Below are 12,489 nucleotides of genomic sequence, written 5' to 3' on the forward strand. Positions count from 1 at the left end.
GTCTTCTTCTTCTTCTTGCTTTACGGCGGATCGCAGACTTATAAGTGCATTACCACCACCTATCTCTTAAATGGACCATTGACACTCTATCTACAATCTCAATTAGGAGTGTCAATGGTCCATTTGAGATATATATATACTGTATTTTATTTGTGTGTGTGTGTGTGTACATGAAAATATGTGAAAATAAAGCAAAAATACTGAAATAAATATTTTATTTCAGCTATTTGCAAAGGAAACATTTCTCATTTTTGCTTAGTTTAATTTGAAGTATTCAAATGACTAAAACTGAATAATAATAATAAAATTAACAATTTAAAAATAAACTGTATAGGCATACTTTTTAAATGTCAAAAACACACAACAAAATTACAAAAACTTTAAAACAAAAAAATAAACCAAAGACCAATTATAATAAAAATGAATACTAAATAGTATATTAAACTAAAATAGTATATCAGTGAAACTAAAATAACACTGTCACATGAACGCATTACATTCAATGTTTAAATCATCATGTGACCATTCAGTCTGACCTAGTTTACTGAGTTCAGTCAAACCTGACAATAACCGGATGTGTAAGTGATAAGATGTCACTTTGATACACACCTACATCCTTCTTCATTTCTTTCCTATTTATGTCACGCAAGCATCCTTAGTGACTCAAAGTGTGCTCTACATCTGGTAATACCAAAAAAAAAAAAATAAATTAATTTTCCATTTCCAGTCAAGACAGTTGAAACGGAACCCTTGATAGCTAATAGGCTCAGAGATAATCAATTATTAATAGTTTGTCCCTCTGAAGGCAGAGTCTCCTGAGAGCAAAGCCCTGCTGGAGCGTCAGACATCTTCATAGTCCACATGAAGCAAAACCTGTCCGTGTGCTATAACTGCTCACAGAAAAATCACAAATCAGACTGTAAAGCCTGACATATGAAATAATAATCAGAAAAATCTAATGTTTTGAAATGGAAAAGTTAATTGAACCTTTATGTATTTTTTGTTGATCAGGCTTTTTTTTTTAGCTCATATAGTCTGATGAAGTGAGAATATGGAGGAAAAACAGCTCAGTTTTATTCAGAGACTCAAACGGAGTAAAAATATACAATTTGGTGCAGATGCTGATATTTACATGGACAAAATGTTATGAAATTCTGATGCTTGTAATGTAAATCAATGAGATCTTTATAACAGTAGAGCAGATGCTGACATAAAATGATATAAATCTCAGTCGTCACTCTATATCTCCAATAATCTGTCTCAGTAAGATGAGATTGAAATGATCCAAACATATAATGCAGTGATTGAGAGCTGAAGAAATAACCGTGAGATGTTCTGGAGGCTTGTGAAGATCATTCCTCCGCTGAGGAACAGTGAAAGTAAAGCTTCTGGAAACAAACGCTCCTCAAAAGATCCTGAGGATCAGATTTGAGACTCTAAAACATGATTGATGGAGAATCAAGTAAAGCTGAGCTGCTTCAGTCCAGTAAGTGTTCATCTGGAGATATTACTGCAGTTATTCTGACGCTTACTTGATAAAAATCAGTCAAGATTTGACAGCAGAAAGACACGTGAAGCTCCAGCTGAAGCTGGACATTTATACAATTACACTAAAAGAGTTTTTACTGGATAAAAAACTCTAAACTATCAATCAGACGACAGAAGACATGCAGTAGATTGTGTGTGAAACAGGTTTAACAGCAAAGTTTTGATCATGAAATGTGCACTTCAAATATGATACAATAGGTTTTATAGGGTTAATATCTCCTTTGCTTCTTCTGAAACTGAGATATTAATGATATTAATGGGTCCTTTTCTCAGAAGAAACATCTGAGAGGAAACAGACTCAAGCAAAAGTCTCTATTTAATCAAACTGCTGTCTAGGACAAACAATTGAGACAAGGTGCTATAATTGGTTCCAAAACAAACATTTTGTAGGGCATGCAAAGCATCTTTATAAGGGGTGTCAGTAACGATTATTTTGATAGTCGATTATTCTGACAATTAATCGAGTAATCGGATATTTTTTTTGTGTGGTAATAAAATAGACCTATAGAAATAGACTTTTAAAATACATATATAATAGCAATGAGGGAATAATAATTGATTTAAATAAAGTATAGCAAGTGATTATATGGTATTGAACAAAACTGGTAAATGTATTATAAACAATAGAACTAATGTACATTATGCATTATAACAAATGCCTGCAGAGGGCGCCCACGGCCTCACGATTGTTTTTACACTTTACAGCACAATCTAATCCTTGATTAATATTGACTAAACAACATTTAATTCAAATGTCCACTTAATCTTTAATATTTGGCCAGATAGAAATACTACAGCCTCTTGAACAAGAACATGTGGACATCAAAACATGCAAAGCCTTAGAAAACGGTCCAATAATGCTTTCCATGTATTCTCGTTCATGGAATGTGCCACTTCCGGTATTTTGCCGGTTCAAAATGCAATCAAGTACTCAAATTTAATTGAGGAATTGTGACAGCCCTGATGTTTATACTGAAGATTCAGCTCAAAAAAGCCTTTAAACTCACATTTAGTCTGAGCAGAATCAGATGCACGGCGTGTCAGTCATGTCGAAATGCCTCAGTCCTGTCATGAGAGACCAGCTGGCTGTTGTCGGTGTTGTTGTTCTTGGCAGTGAGAAGGACTGACTCAAACATCTTCCCACCAGGATGCTTGGCGAGTCCTACGGGAGCAGAAGAAACGTTACTCAGAAAACCGTTTTCTTGCTGACAGCATGTTGTTTTATTGTGTTTTTCTCTTTGATATCATCTAACTTTTTTATTGCTGTAGTTTATATGGATTGATTGCTGACCGCTAATTTCTACTCCTTTACTTTTCTGTTACAAATATCCCTCTTTCTCTGGGTACAAATATATCTTGTACTACTTTACGATTACGAAAAGCAAGATTTGGGTGACTAACATAAAAACAGCATCACCACAGTCTGCTCAGACAGGACTTGCCGATATATTGACTAAATTTACTCAGCCTAATCCATTTATACTACTTATTCTTTAAATAGTTTGAGAAGAGCCACAAAAACTGATTGAATTAACTAACAGATGGAGCAGACCGATTTTCAGTGCAGGTTTTTTAGACAATGAAACAAAGCGAGTGGCTTGACATCATATTGACATCACTTAGCAATTAAATCCAAGTCTAATGAATTACTTTGAGAAGCGTGATGCTCTTAAAGTGGCTGCCATTGTGCAGGGTGACTCAGGGGAAATGGCTTTGTAAAATGATTTGCTAATTTTGTTATACTTTGGTCACTTACTGTCAATGAAGCACTTCCAGAATGGCTGTTTGAGTCTTTTTCTGTATGTGCATCTTTTCCCAGCATGCAGTAGATGCGGTCAGCGCTGGCGTGAGTCCCATTGGAGACACGTCCTATAACTCCAGCCACTGGGACCTCGGCAGCGCTTTCTTCTTTGCTGGAACTGTCATCACCACGATAGGTAAAATAAACTAACCTTCAAATGAGAACAGCAATGCATCTCAATAACACCTCTGAATTTGAAATACAGCACATTATGAGAAATAGCTAAACTTTTGCATTATGTTAACATTATGAGAAATAGTAAAATTTGTTGCAAATGCTGTTTTACATTGACCTTAATTGGTAAGCAAATGCTGTTTCATGTCGACTTTAAATGGTAAAATTTGCAGCAAATGCTGTTTAACATTGACTTTAAATGATAAAATTTGCAGCAAATGCTGTTTCACATTGACTTTAAATGGTAAATGCTGATTTACTTTGACTTTAAATGGCAAATTTTGCAGCAAATGTTGTTTTACGTTGATTTAAATGGTAAAATTAGTTGCAAAAGCTGTTTCACGTTGACTTTAAATGGTAAATGCTGTTTTGTGTTGACTTTTAAAGGTGGGGTAAGCGATTTTTCAAAAACGCTTTAGAAAACTGATTCGGGCCGAATAGCAAAACAAACTTGTAGCCAATCAGCAGTAAGGGGCGTGTCTACTCATGATGTGGAGGAAAGAGCGTTCAGTCCGAGCCGAGCGACAGAAAGATAGAGACGGCAGATAAAAAACAAAAGAGGAAAATGTCTGCGGAACAAACGAAGGCTTAAGACAATAAGGCAAGAAGTAGGACCCGTGTAATATCGGATCAGCTTTCCAGCGCTGGAGAGAACTCAAAGAGCGGAAGGCCTGTGATCGGACGCCGAGGTTGCTTTGTTTCTTCTCGATAGGTGAGTAACACCGTGTCTGCGCCACAACAGCTAAAGTCTGTCTAGTACACTGGACGCGACAAAGCGACTTTCTGATTTTCAAAAATCACTTGAAATTTGTGTTAATACGTCAAAAATAGAACGCAGCAGCAGTTTTCTGTCGGGGATTTGTTGTGTCATGACGCGCCGCATCCAGTGTAGACCATGGATATGTATATATATATCTATGGTGTAGACAGCATCACTGATTATGATTTATATAGTATTTTGTCGCGCCGCACCACTCGTGTCCGGTGTTGACACGGTGTAACATTGGCTTTGCTTTGTTTCACAGAACTAATCATTGCCTGGGTTGCGTACGTATGTGCGGGGTGGAGCTGTCAAAATAGGGCCGAGACCCTTTTGGGGTAGGGGCGTGTTTGTTTTGGTGATTTTAAATGTCAACATTGGCTACCAGAAAGCGCTTACCCTACCTTTAATAGTAAAATTTGCAGCAAATGCTGATTTACTTTGACTTTAAATGGCAAATTTTGCGACAAATGTTGTTTTACGTTGACTTCAAATGTTAAATGCTGTTTTGTGTTGACTTTTAATAGTAAAATTTGCAGCAAAAGCTGTTTCACGTTGACTTTAAATGGTAAATGCTGTTTTGTGTTGACTTTTAATAGTAAAATTTGCAGCAAAAGCTGTTTCACGTTGACTTTAAATGGTAAATGCTGTTTTGTGTTGACTTTTAATAGTAAAATTTGCAGCAAAAGCTGTTTCACGTTGACTTTAAATGGTAAATGCTGTTTTGTGTTGACTTTTAATAGTAAAATTTGCAGCAAATGCTGTTTTACTTTGACTTTAAATGGTAAATGCTTATTTACTTTGACTTTAAATGGCAGAATTTGCAGCAAATGCTGTTTTACGTTGATTTAAATGGTAAAATTAGTTGCAAAAGCTTTCACGTTGACTTTAAATGGTAAATGCTGTTTTGTGTTGACTTTTAATAGTAAAATCTGCAGCAAATGCTGTTTTACTTTGACTTTAAATGGTAAATGCTCTTTTGTGTTGACTTTTAATAGTAAAATTTGCAGCAAATGCTGTTTTACTTTGACTTTAAATGGCAAAATTTGCAGCGAAAGCTTTCACGTTGACTTTAAATGGCAAAATTTGCAGCAAAAGCTGTTTCACGTTGACTTTAAATGGTAAATGCTGTTTTGTGTTGACTTTTAATAGTAAAATTTGCAGCAAATGCTGATTTACTTTGACTTTAAATGGCAAAATTTGCAGCAAAAGCTGTTTCGCGTTGACTTTAAATGGTAAATGCTGTTTTGTGTTGACTTTTAATAGTAAAATTTGCAGCAAATGCTGATTTACTTTGACTTTAAATGGCAAAATTTGCAATGAAAGCTTTCACATTGACTTTAAATGGCAAAATATGCAGCAAAAGCTGTTTCACGTTGATTTAAATGGTAAAATTAGTTGCAAAAGCTGTTTCACATTGACTTTAAATGGTAAATGCTGTTTTGTTTTGACTTTTAATAGTAAAATTAGCAGCAAATGCTGTTTTACGTTGACTTTTAATGGTAAAATTTTTTGCTTACTTTAAACAATGCATTTTTTTCATGTTTTACTTTCAACAAGATTTGCACTGACCTTCATAAGTGTAACTGCACAACACATGAGACTTTCAGCCCAGATCTCATCTCTCACTGAAACGGTTTAGTTTGTCGTTGTCTGAACTTCCCCTTTGTTCAACAATCTATAATTACTGTCATGTTCTCTCGCTGGAAGCCACCAATTGTCTCTCTCTGGATCTATGAATGTGGTTTTAATAGAGGGGGTCAACTACAGCGGTTTGTTTTATAACGATTAAATAACCTCGTCTTCTCCGCCTACATCTACAGGCTATGGAAACATCGCCCCCAGCACTGAGGGCGGCAAGATTTTCTGCATCCTTTACGCCATATTTGGCATCCCTCTATTTGGCTTCCTCTTGGCCGGGATCGGTGATCAGCTAGGGACCATGTTTATGAAGAGCATTCTGAAGGTGGAGAAAGTTTTCAGGGTGAGTCGACTTGTTTTGGAATATTCTACTGAGGATATTTAAGTAATTTCTGGTTATATAAATACTTCAGTTCACCTGAAATTTCTTCTGCCTCCCTTTATAGCAAAAACACAAGCAAATCAGTCAGACCAAAATCCGCGTCACCTCCACCATACTCTTCATCATCGCTGGCTGCATCATTTTTGTCACCATCCCAGCAGTGATTTTCAAACACATCGAGGGATGGAGTACTTTAGAAGCCATTTACTTCGTTGTCATTACTCTCACAACTGTCGGCATTGGAGATTATGTAGCAGGTAGGAGCACCGATGAGGGCATTTTACATCATTTTGCCTTGTACAGTCAAGAGTTGCTTAATTTTTATAGCAAATGCTGTTTTATGTTGACTTTAAATGGTCAATTTTGTCTGTAAATTTTGTACAGTCGAGAGTTGCTTAATTTTTAAAGCAAATGCTATTTTACGTTGACTTTAAGTAGTAAAGTCTACTGTTTTACATTGACTTCAAATGGTAAATTTGGTTGCAAATGCTGTTTTATGTTGAAATTAAATGTAAACAGTTTTGTTGAATTTAAATGGTTAAATTTGCTGCAAATGCTGTTTTATGTTGACTTTAAAGTGTTAAATGCTATTTTACATTGAATTTAAATGGTAAATGCTGTTTTAAGTTGACTTTAAAGTAGTAAATGCATATTTATCTTGAATTTAAATGGTAAAATTTGCTGCAAATGCTGTTTTATGTTGACTTTAAATGGTAAATGCTCTTTTACATAGGATTTTTAATGGTAAAATTTGCTGCAAATGCTGCTTTACATTGACTTTAAATGGTAAATTCTGTTTTATATTGGTTTTAAATGGTAAAATTTGCTGCAAATGCTGTTATATGTTGACTTTAAAGTAGTATATGCTGTTTTATATTGGTTTTAAATGGTAAAATTTGCTTCAAATGCTGTTTTATGTTGACTTTAAATGGTAAATGCTCTTTTACATAGGATTTTTAATGGTGAAATTTGCTGCAAATGCTGATTTACATTGACTTTAAATGGTAAATTCTGTTTTATATTGGTTTTAAATGGTAAAATTTGCTGCAAATGTTGTTTTATGTTGACTTTAAATAGTAAAATTGGTTGAAAATACCGCTTTACCACTTTTGGATAAAGGCATCTACATAAATGAATAAATGTAAATGTCATTTTTACCTGACAGCTTCTCAAAATACTTTTCCTGGCAATTTTGTCTTTTGACCATGTTCAGACCTTGTTTTGACCTTTTGGAATGGAATGGAATTGAACGGAATGCTTTGGACACTCCATTCCAATGGAATATTTGGTGAAGAGTATTACAACTGTTTCATTATTTTATAGGAGGAGATCGAAAAATAGAATACATGAAATGGTACAAGCCTCTGGTCTGGTTCTGGATTTTGGTGGGTCTGGCGTATTTCGCAGCGGTCCTGAGCATGATTGGAGACTGGCTCAGGGTTCTGTCCAAGAAAACAAAAGAAGAGGTATGATATGTCAAACATGATCTCCAATATACAATACAGCATTATTTTACTGCATCAGACCCCTATTTACTTTGTTCTACACATTCCTGGTCTTTCCTTTTCAGCTGATGATAACTAGGGTGTGTAGACTATTGGTTAATGCTAACCAGTAGGCAAGTAGCCATTGATTTGGCTGCTGTTGGTAATGTAGCCTTTCTTGTCAATAGTTTTTAATACACTCATTTAATGCTGGTTAGTGCAATAAAGGTCATGGCAATAATATCAAATAATGATAGATCTGATAAAGAAGTGTCACCACTGGGATACTTGAAGATGCTGTGAAGGGTGAACTTGACCTGCAACTTCCATTCAGATCCGACTCCATTCTGATGTGAAGCACACTTTACACCATCTTTATCATGATAATATCAAGCCAGGTTGCTGTTAAAAGAAAACATTTCACTGTGAAATACATCATATTATGAAAAATAGATAATAAATGGTAAAATGCTGTTTATAAATGCTGTTATACGTTGACTTTAATTGGTAATTGTTTTTTTATAAATTCTGTTACGTTGACTGTAAATGTTAAAATAAGTTGCAAATGCAGTTTTACGTTGGCTTTACATGATAAAATTAGTTGCAAATTATGTTTAGGTTGACTTTAAAGGTAAAATTTGTAGCAAATGCTGTTTTGCATTGGCTTTAAATGATACAATTAGTCGTAACTAATGTTTTAGGTTGACTTTAAATGGTAAGATTAGTTGCAAATGCTGTTTTACCTTCACTTTAAATGATAAAATTAACAATTAGCAATCTTAAGCAATGTTTTACATTGGATTTAAGTAGTAAAATTAGCTGTAAATGATATTGTATGTCGGCTTTAAATGGTAACATTTAACGTTAAGCACAGTACTGAATTGTTTTTAAATGTCACGCTCACACAGGTCGGAGAGTTTAAGGCCCATGCAGCAGAATGGAAAGCAAACGTCCGGGCAGAGTTCCGCGAGACACGGCGGCGCCTCAGCGGCGAGATCCACGACAAACTTCAGCGGGCGGCCACCATCCGCAGCATGGAGCGCAGACGTCTGGGTCTGGAGCAGCGGGCGCATTCGCTAGACATACTGTCGCCTGAAAAGCGGGCCGTCTTCACTAGTCTGGACGCCGGGCGCTTTAAGACCTCCTCGCAAGAGAGCATCGACACTAAACTGAACAACCTGCAACTGAAGGCCGAGCGTGGCGAACAGCAGGCGTCCTCCGAGGAAAACATCTTTAACCGCTTCGGCTCGCTCACCAAACTGGCCAAGCGCAACAGGAGCAAAGATCTCCGCAGGAACATCCCGGAGGACGCCAGCAGGCTGGGCGACATTCTCAGCAGTAACAGCAGCAATGTCACACTGGGAGAAGAGAGAAGAGAGGACGAGGAGGAGATGGAGGAAGAGAAAGAAGCAATGGAGACCAACACTGGCTTCACGTGTCTGCCTCACTATCCTGAGGAACCCAAACAGCAGAACGGTTTCGCACCGGCTCAGGCCAAAGAACAAGAGCGAAATAAAAGACTGGAGCAGAAAGAACATCAACCGTAGGCAGACAATGGCAGGGAGAAAATGTGCCTTTGTGTGCTCGACTCGTTACGATCAACTGCAGTTGATTTTCACTGTGACAAATGACAAGTTGCCAAAAATATGAAAAGACAGAGAGCTCAAGGAATACAGACTGACATCACCTTAAACTGTAAATTCTGTCATTGTTTACTCGCCCTCATGTTGTTCCAAACCTGCATGAATTTCCTTCTTCAATGGAAAGCTCAAAAAAATGACAAAAAACATGTCACTGATGTTAAATTTGGTGCTATATTCCATTTTTCATTTGAATGAGATTGACAGCTGTGGTGGAGAGTAAGATTTCAGTGAATAACTGAACTTACTAATAATTATTTCACATTATTATTAATAATGCAATACATCTGCTTTAGTCAGAAATCACATTGTCCTTTTTTGCTCTGCAGAAAAAGAAACTCAAATGGGTTTAAAGCGACATGAGGTTGCGTAAATTGTTCTTTACAACTTGAGGACTGATTACTCAACACAGGACAGTCAGCAAAGGCGTTTGCTCTTTTCAAAGGTGTGTTAGGGATCACCGAAAGCTGTACATCACGATGTCTTAGGAAAGAAAAACCTGCATAGATATCTACTGCTGCTCAGATGAATCTGTCATCTATGATGGCAAATCATGAACTTCTATGAAACACTAACTTATTGAATTTGGTTGAAAAATTGAGACGTTCTCAATAACTTTTGATTATGATGCCAGAGATTAAACAGCAACGACTTAATATCTGTTTGGAAAATGCTGTGTTCACACAGAACTCAACATATCAAACCCCCTTAAAATGACTGGAATCAAAGCCATATTGATGACATTAAATGAGAATGAAACCCAATTTTCTCGAAGTAATAGAACATGATGAACAAATGGCATCTTTATGAGACATACAGTGACCCCAAAAAGTATCTAGACACTTCAATCACACATAACATGTTGTGAATTTAATTGCATTAAACTAATAAAATATTAAAGCAAGAGTAATTTACTGTAAAGAAAGATGCAACCTTTACAAAACATCACACAAAAACTTTGTACTGTTTTAAATGATTATACTATAGATCTAGTGTTGAAAATGAAGACAGTCAGTACTGATTAAGACAGAAAAGAAGAAAAGTGACATTAGTGAAAAAAATGTGAAATGCATCACATGAAAAATAGTTTATAAATGGTCAAATTATTTTAAATTATAAAATTAGTCGCAAATGATGTTTTACATTGATTTCAAGTGGTAAAATTAGATGCAAATCATGTTTTACATTGGCTTTAAATGGTATTTTTTTTTAGCAATTCTGGTTTCTTTTGATTTTAAATGGTAAAATTAGTTGCAAACACAGTTTTAAGTTGGCTTTAAATTGTAAAATTGGAAACAAATGATGTTTAACATTGACTTTAAATGTAAAATTAGTTGCAAATGCTTTTTTACTCTTTTAGAGACACACATATATTTTCAAATACTTTTTGGGGTTGCTGTAAATCCACAATTATTCCATTATTGCCATAAAACAGTCTGATTTGTTAAGTTATCATCTGATGTCAGTTCATATATCGGAACCATTTTTATGCCCACAGAACAATGTCTTCCCCCGTAACTCAAAAATATGGTAAAAAGTGTGGATGCATAAATAAAACGTTGACCTTTTTGAACTACAATAGTGAATGCAAATGCTTACACACACAAAATGTACATTTCAGCGTAGACAGCATGCTGTGTTGCTCATGTAATGCTAATGTAAACGTCACAGTGATGTGAGCTGGAGTGAACAACGTTCCCGTTACATCTCAAAGACATTACGGTAATCGTAGTCATGCTCTGTGTTGTCATGGTGATCACATCAATACTTGTGCAAACATTACATCAAATGTAGTGAGTGCCTTTGGGAAAATAAATCATGAAATGTGGCTTTGGCTTTGTAGCATTTACTAATGATCCAGATTCTGATTTTGGCATGTTTCTTTCAAGTTGGAAAGTCAAGTTGGAAACGTATACAAAAATGGAAATAAAACACATCAGTGAATCAAAGTTCCTACATTACATAACATGCATTGTATTTATGTGCTTATGTAGAGTTTGTTTCAGGCCTTAACTTCTCATAAGAGGTTGTATTTGTTCAGATTGCCACATTAGTGTTTCATTATTTTGAGAGAGTTTTCACGCTCTATAGCAGAGTTTCCCAACCAGGGGTTCACGCAACTGTGAGAAAACTGAAGTCAGGTTCAATTACATAAAATGTATAATTAAAATAAATGAATAAATAAAACAATCACAAAATTCAGACATACATTTTAAATGTATGCATTTGAATTGCATTTAAAATTTCATCCATTTGGATCACACAGTTTTAACATAAACTAATAAACTTAATTTGATGCATATTTGCCACACTTAAAACACTTCATGCCATAGTTTATTAACTATTTGCATCTATTTGATTTTATTTAAATAATTCTGTTTTCAACATGTATTTATTCAAATTGTTTAGAATCAGCATGCATGATTTAATGATCTGTAAATCAAATGTATTGTTTGCCCATTGAAGAAAAAAAGGATCAGCATGCATGAATCTGTTCATTGTGAAAACAATTACATGTATTCAGTTTAAAAATATGAACCTAAATATGACTAGCTGTGGAACAAGCAATAATCAGTTAGTTAAAATATATGAGATTGAAACAAATTGGTTTTATTGATGATAAATAATACAAACCTGGTTATTTAAAACACATCCAGTTTATTAGTACTATTACAGAAATCTGACCTGCATGTTTTATTTATGTATGACTGACAAATATGCATTACATTAAGTTTATTAGCTATGTTAAAACTCTGAGTTTTATAGATGCAAATCATGTTTTACATTGGCTTTAAATGGTATTTTTTTTTAGCAATTCTGGTTTCTTTTGATTTTAAATGGTAAAATTAGTTGCAAATGCTTTTTTACTGTTTTAGAGACACACATATATTTTCAAATACTTTTTGGGGTTGCTGTAAATCCACAATTATTCCATTATTGCCATAAAACAGTCTGATTTGTTAAGTTATCATCTGATGTCAGTTCATATATCGGAACCATTTTTATGCCCACAGAACAATGTCTTCCCCCGTAACTCAAAAATATGGTAAAAAGTGTGG

The 12,489-nt window shown here is 35.1% G+C and overlaps 1 protein-coding gene across 1 annotated transcript in view; it reads left to right on the forward strand.

The window, feature by feature from the left end:
• The window catches only part of LOC107678739 (potassium channel subfamily K member 10-like), a 14,521-nt gene extending 5,077 nt beyond the window's left edge, over positions 1-9,444 (forward strand). Inside the window, exons 3-7 of the mRNA XM_016474116.1 lie at positions 3,368-3,485; positions 6,107-6,267; positions 6,371-6,563; positions 7,630-7,772; positions 8,699-9,444. Of these exons, the coding sequence (XP_016329602.1) occupies positions 3,368-3,485; positions 6,107-6,267; positions 6,371-6,563; positions 7,630-7,772; positions 8,699-9,337 (1,254 nt within the window). The 3' untranslated portion in view covers positions 9,338-9,444. The remainder of the gene's footprint in view (positions 1-3,367; positions 3,486-6,106; positions 6,268-6,370; positions 6,564-7,629; positions 7,773-8,698) is intronic.
• Positions 9,445-12,489: the final 3,045 nt, after the last annotated feature.

Source organism: Sinocyclocheilus anshuiensis, unplaced genomic scaffold (assembly GCF_001515605.1).
Source record: "Sinocyclocheilus anshuiensis isolate Anshui unplaced genomic scaffold, SAMN03320099.WGS_v1.1 scaffold208, whole genome shotgun sequence".
Taxonomy (NCBI): Eukaryota; Metazoa; Chordata; class Actinopteri; order Cypriniformes; family Cyprinidae; genus Sinocyclocheilus; species Sinocyclocheilus anshuiensis.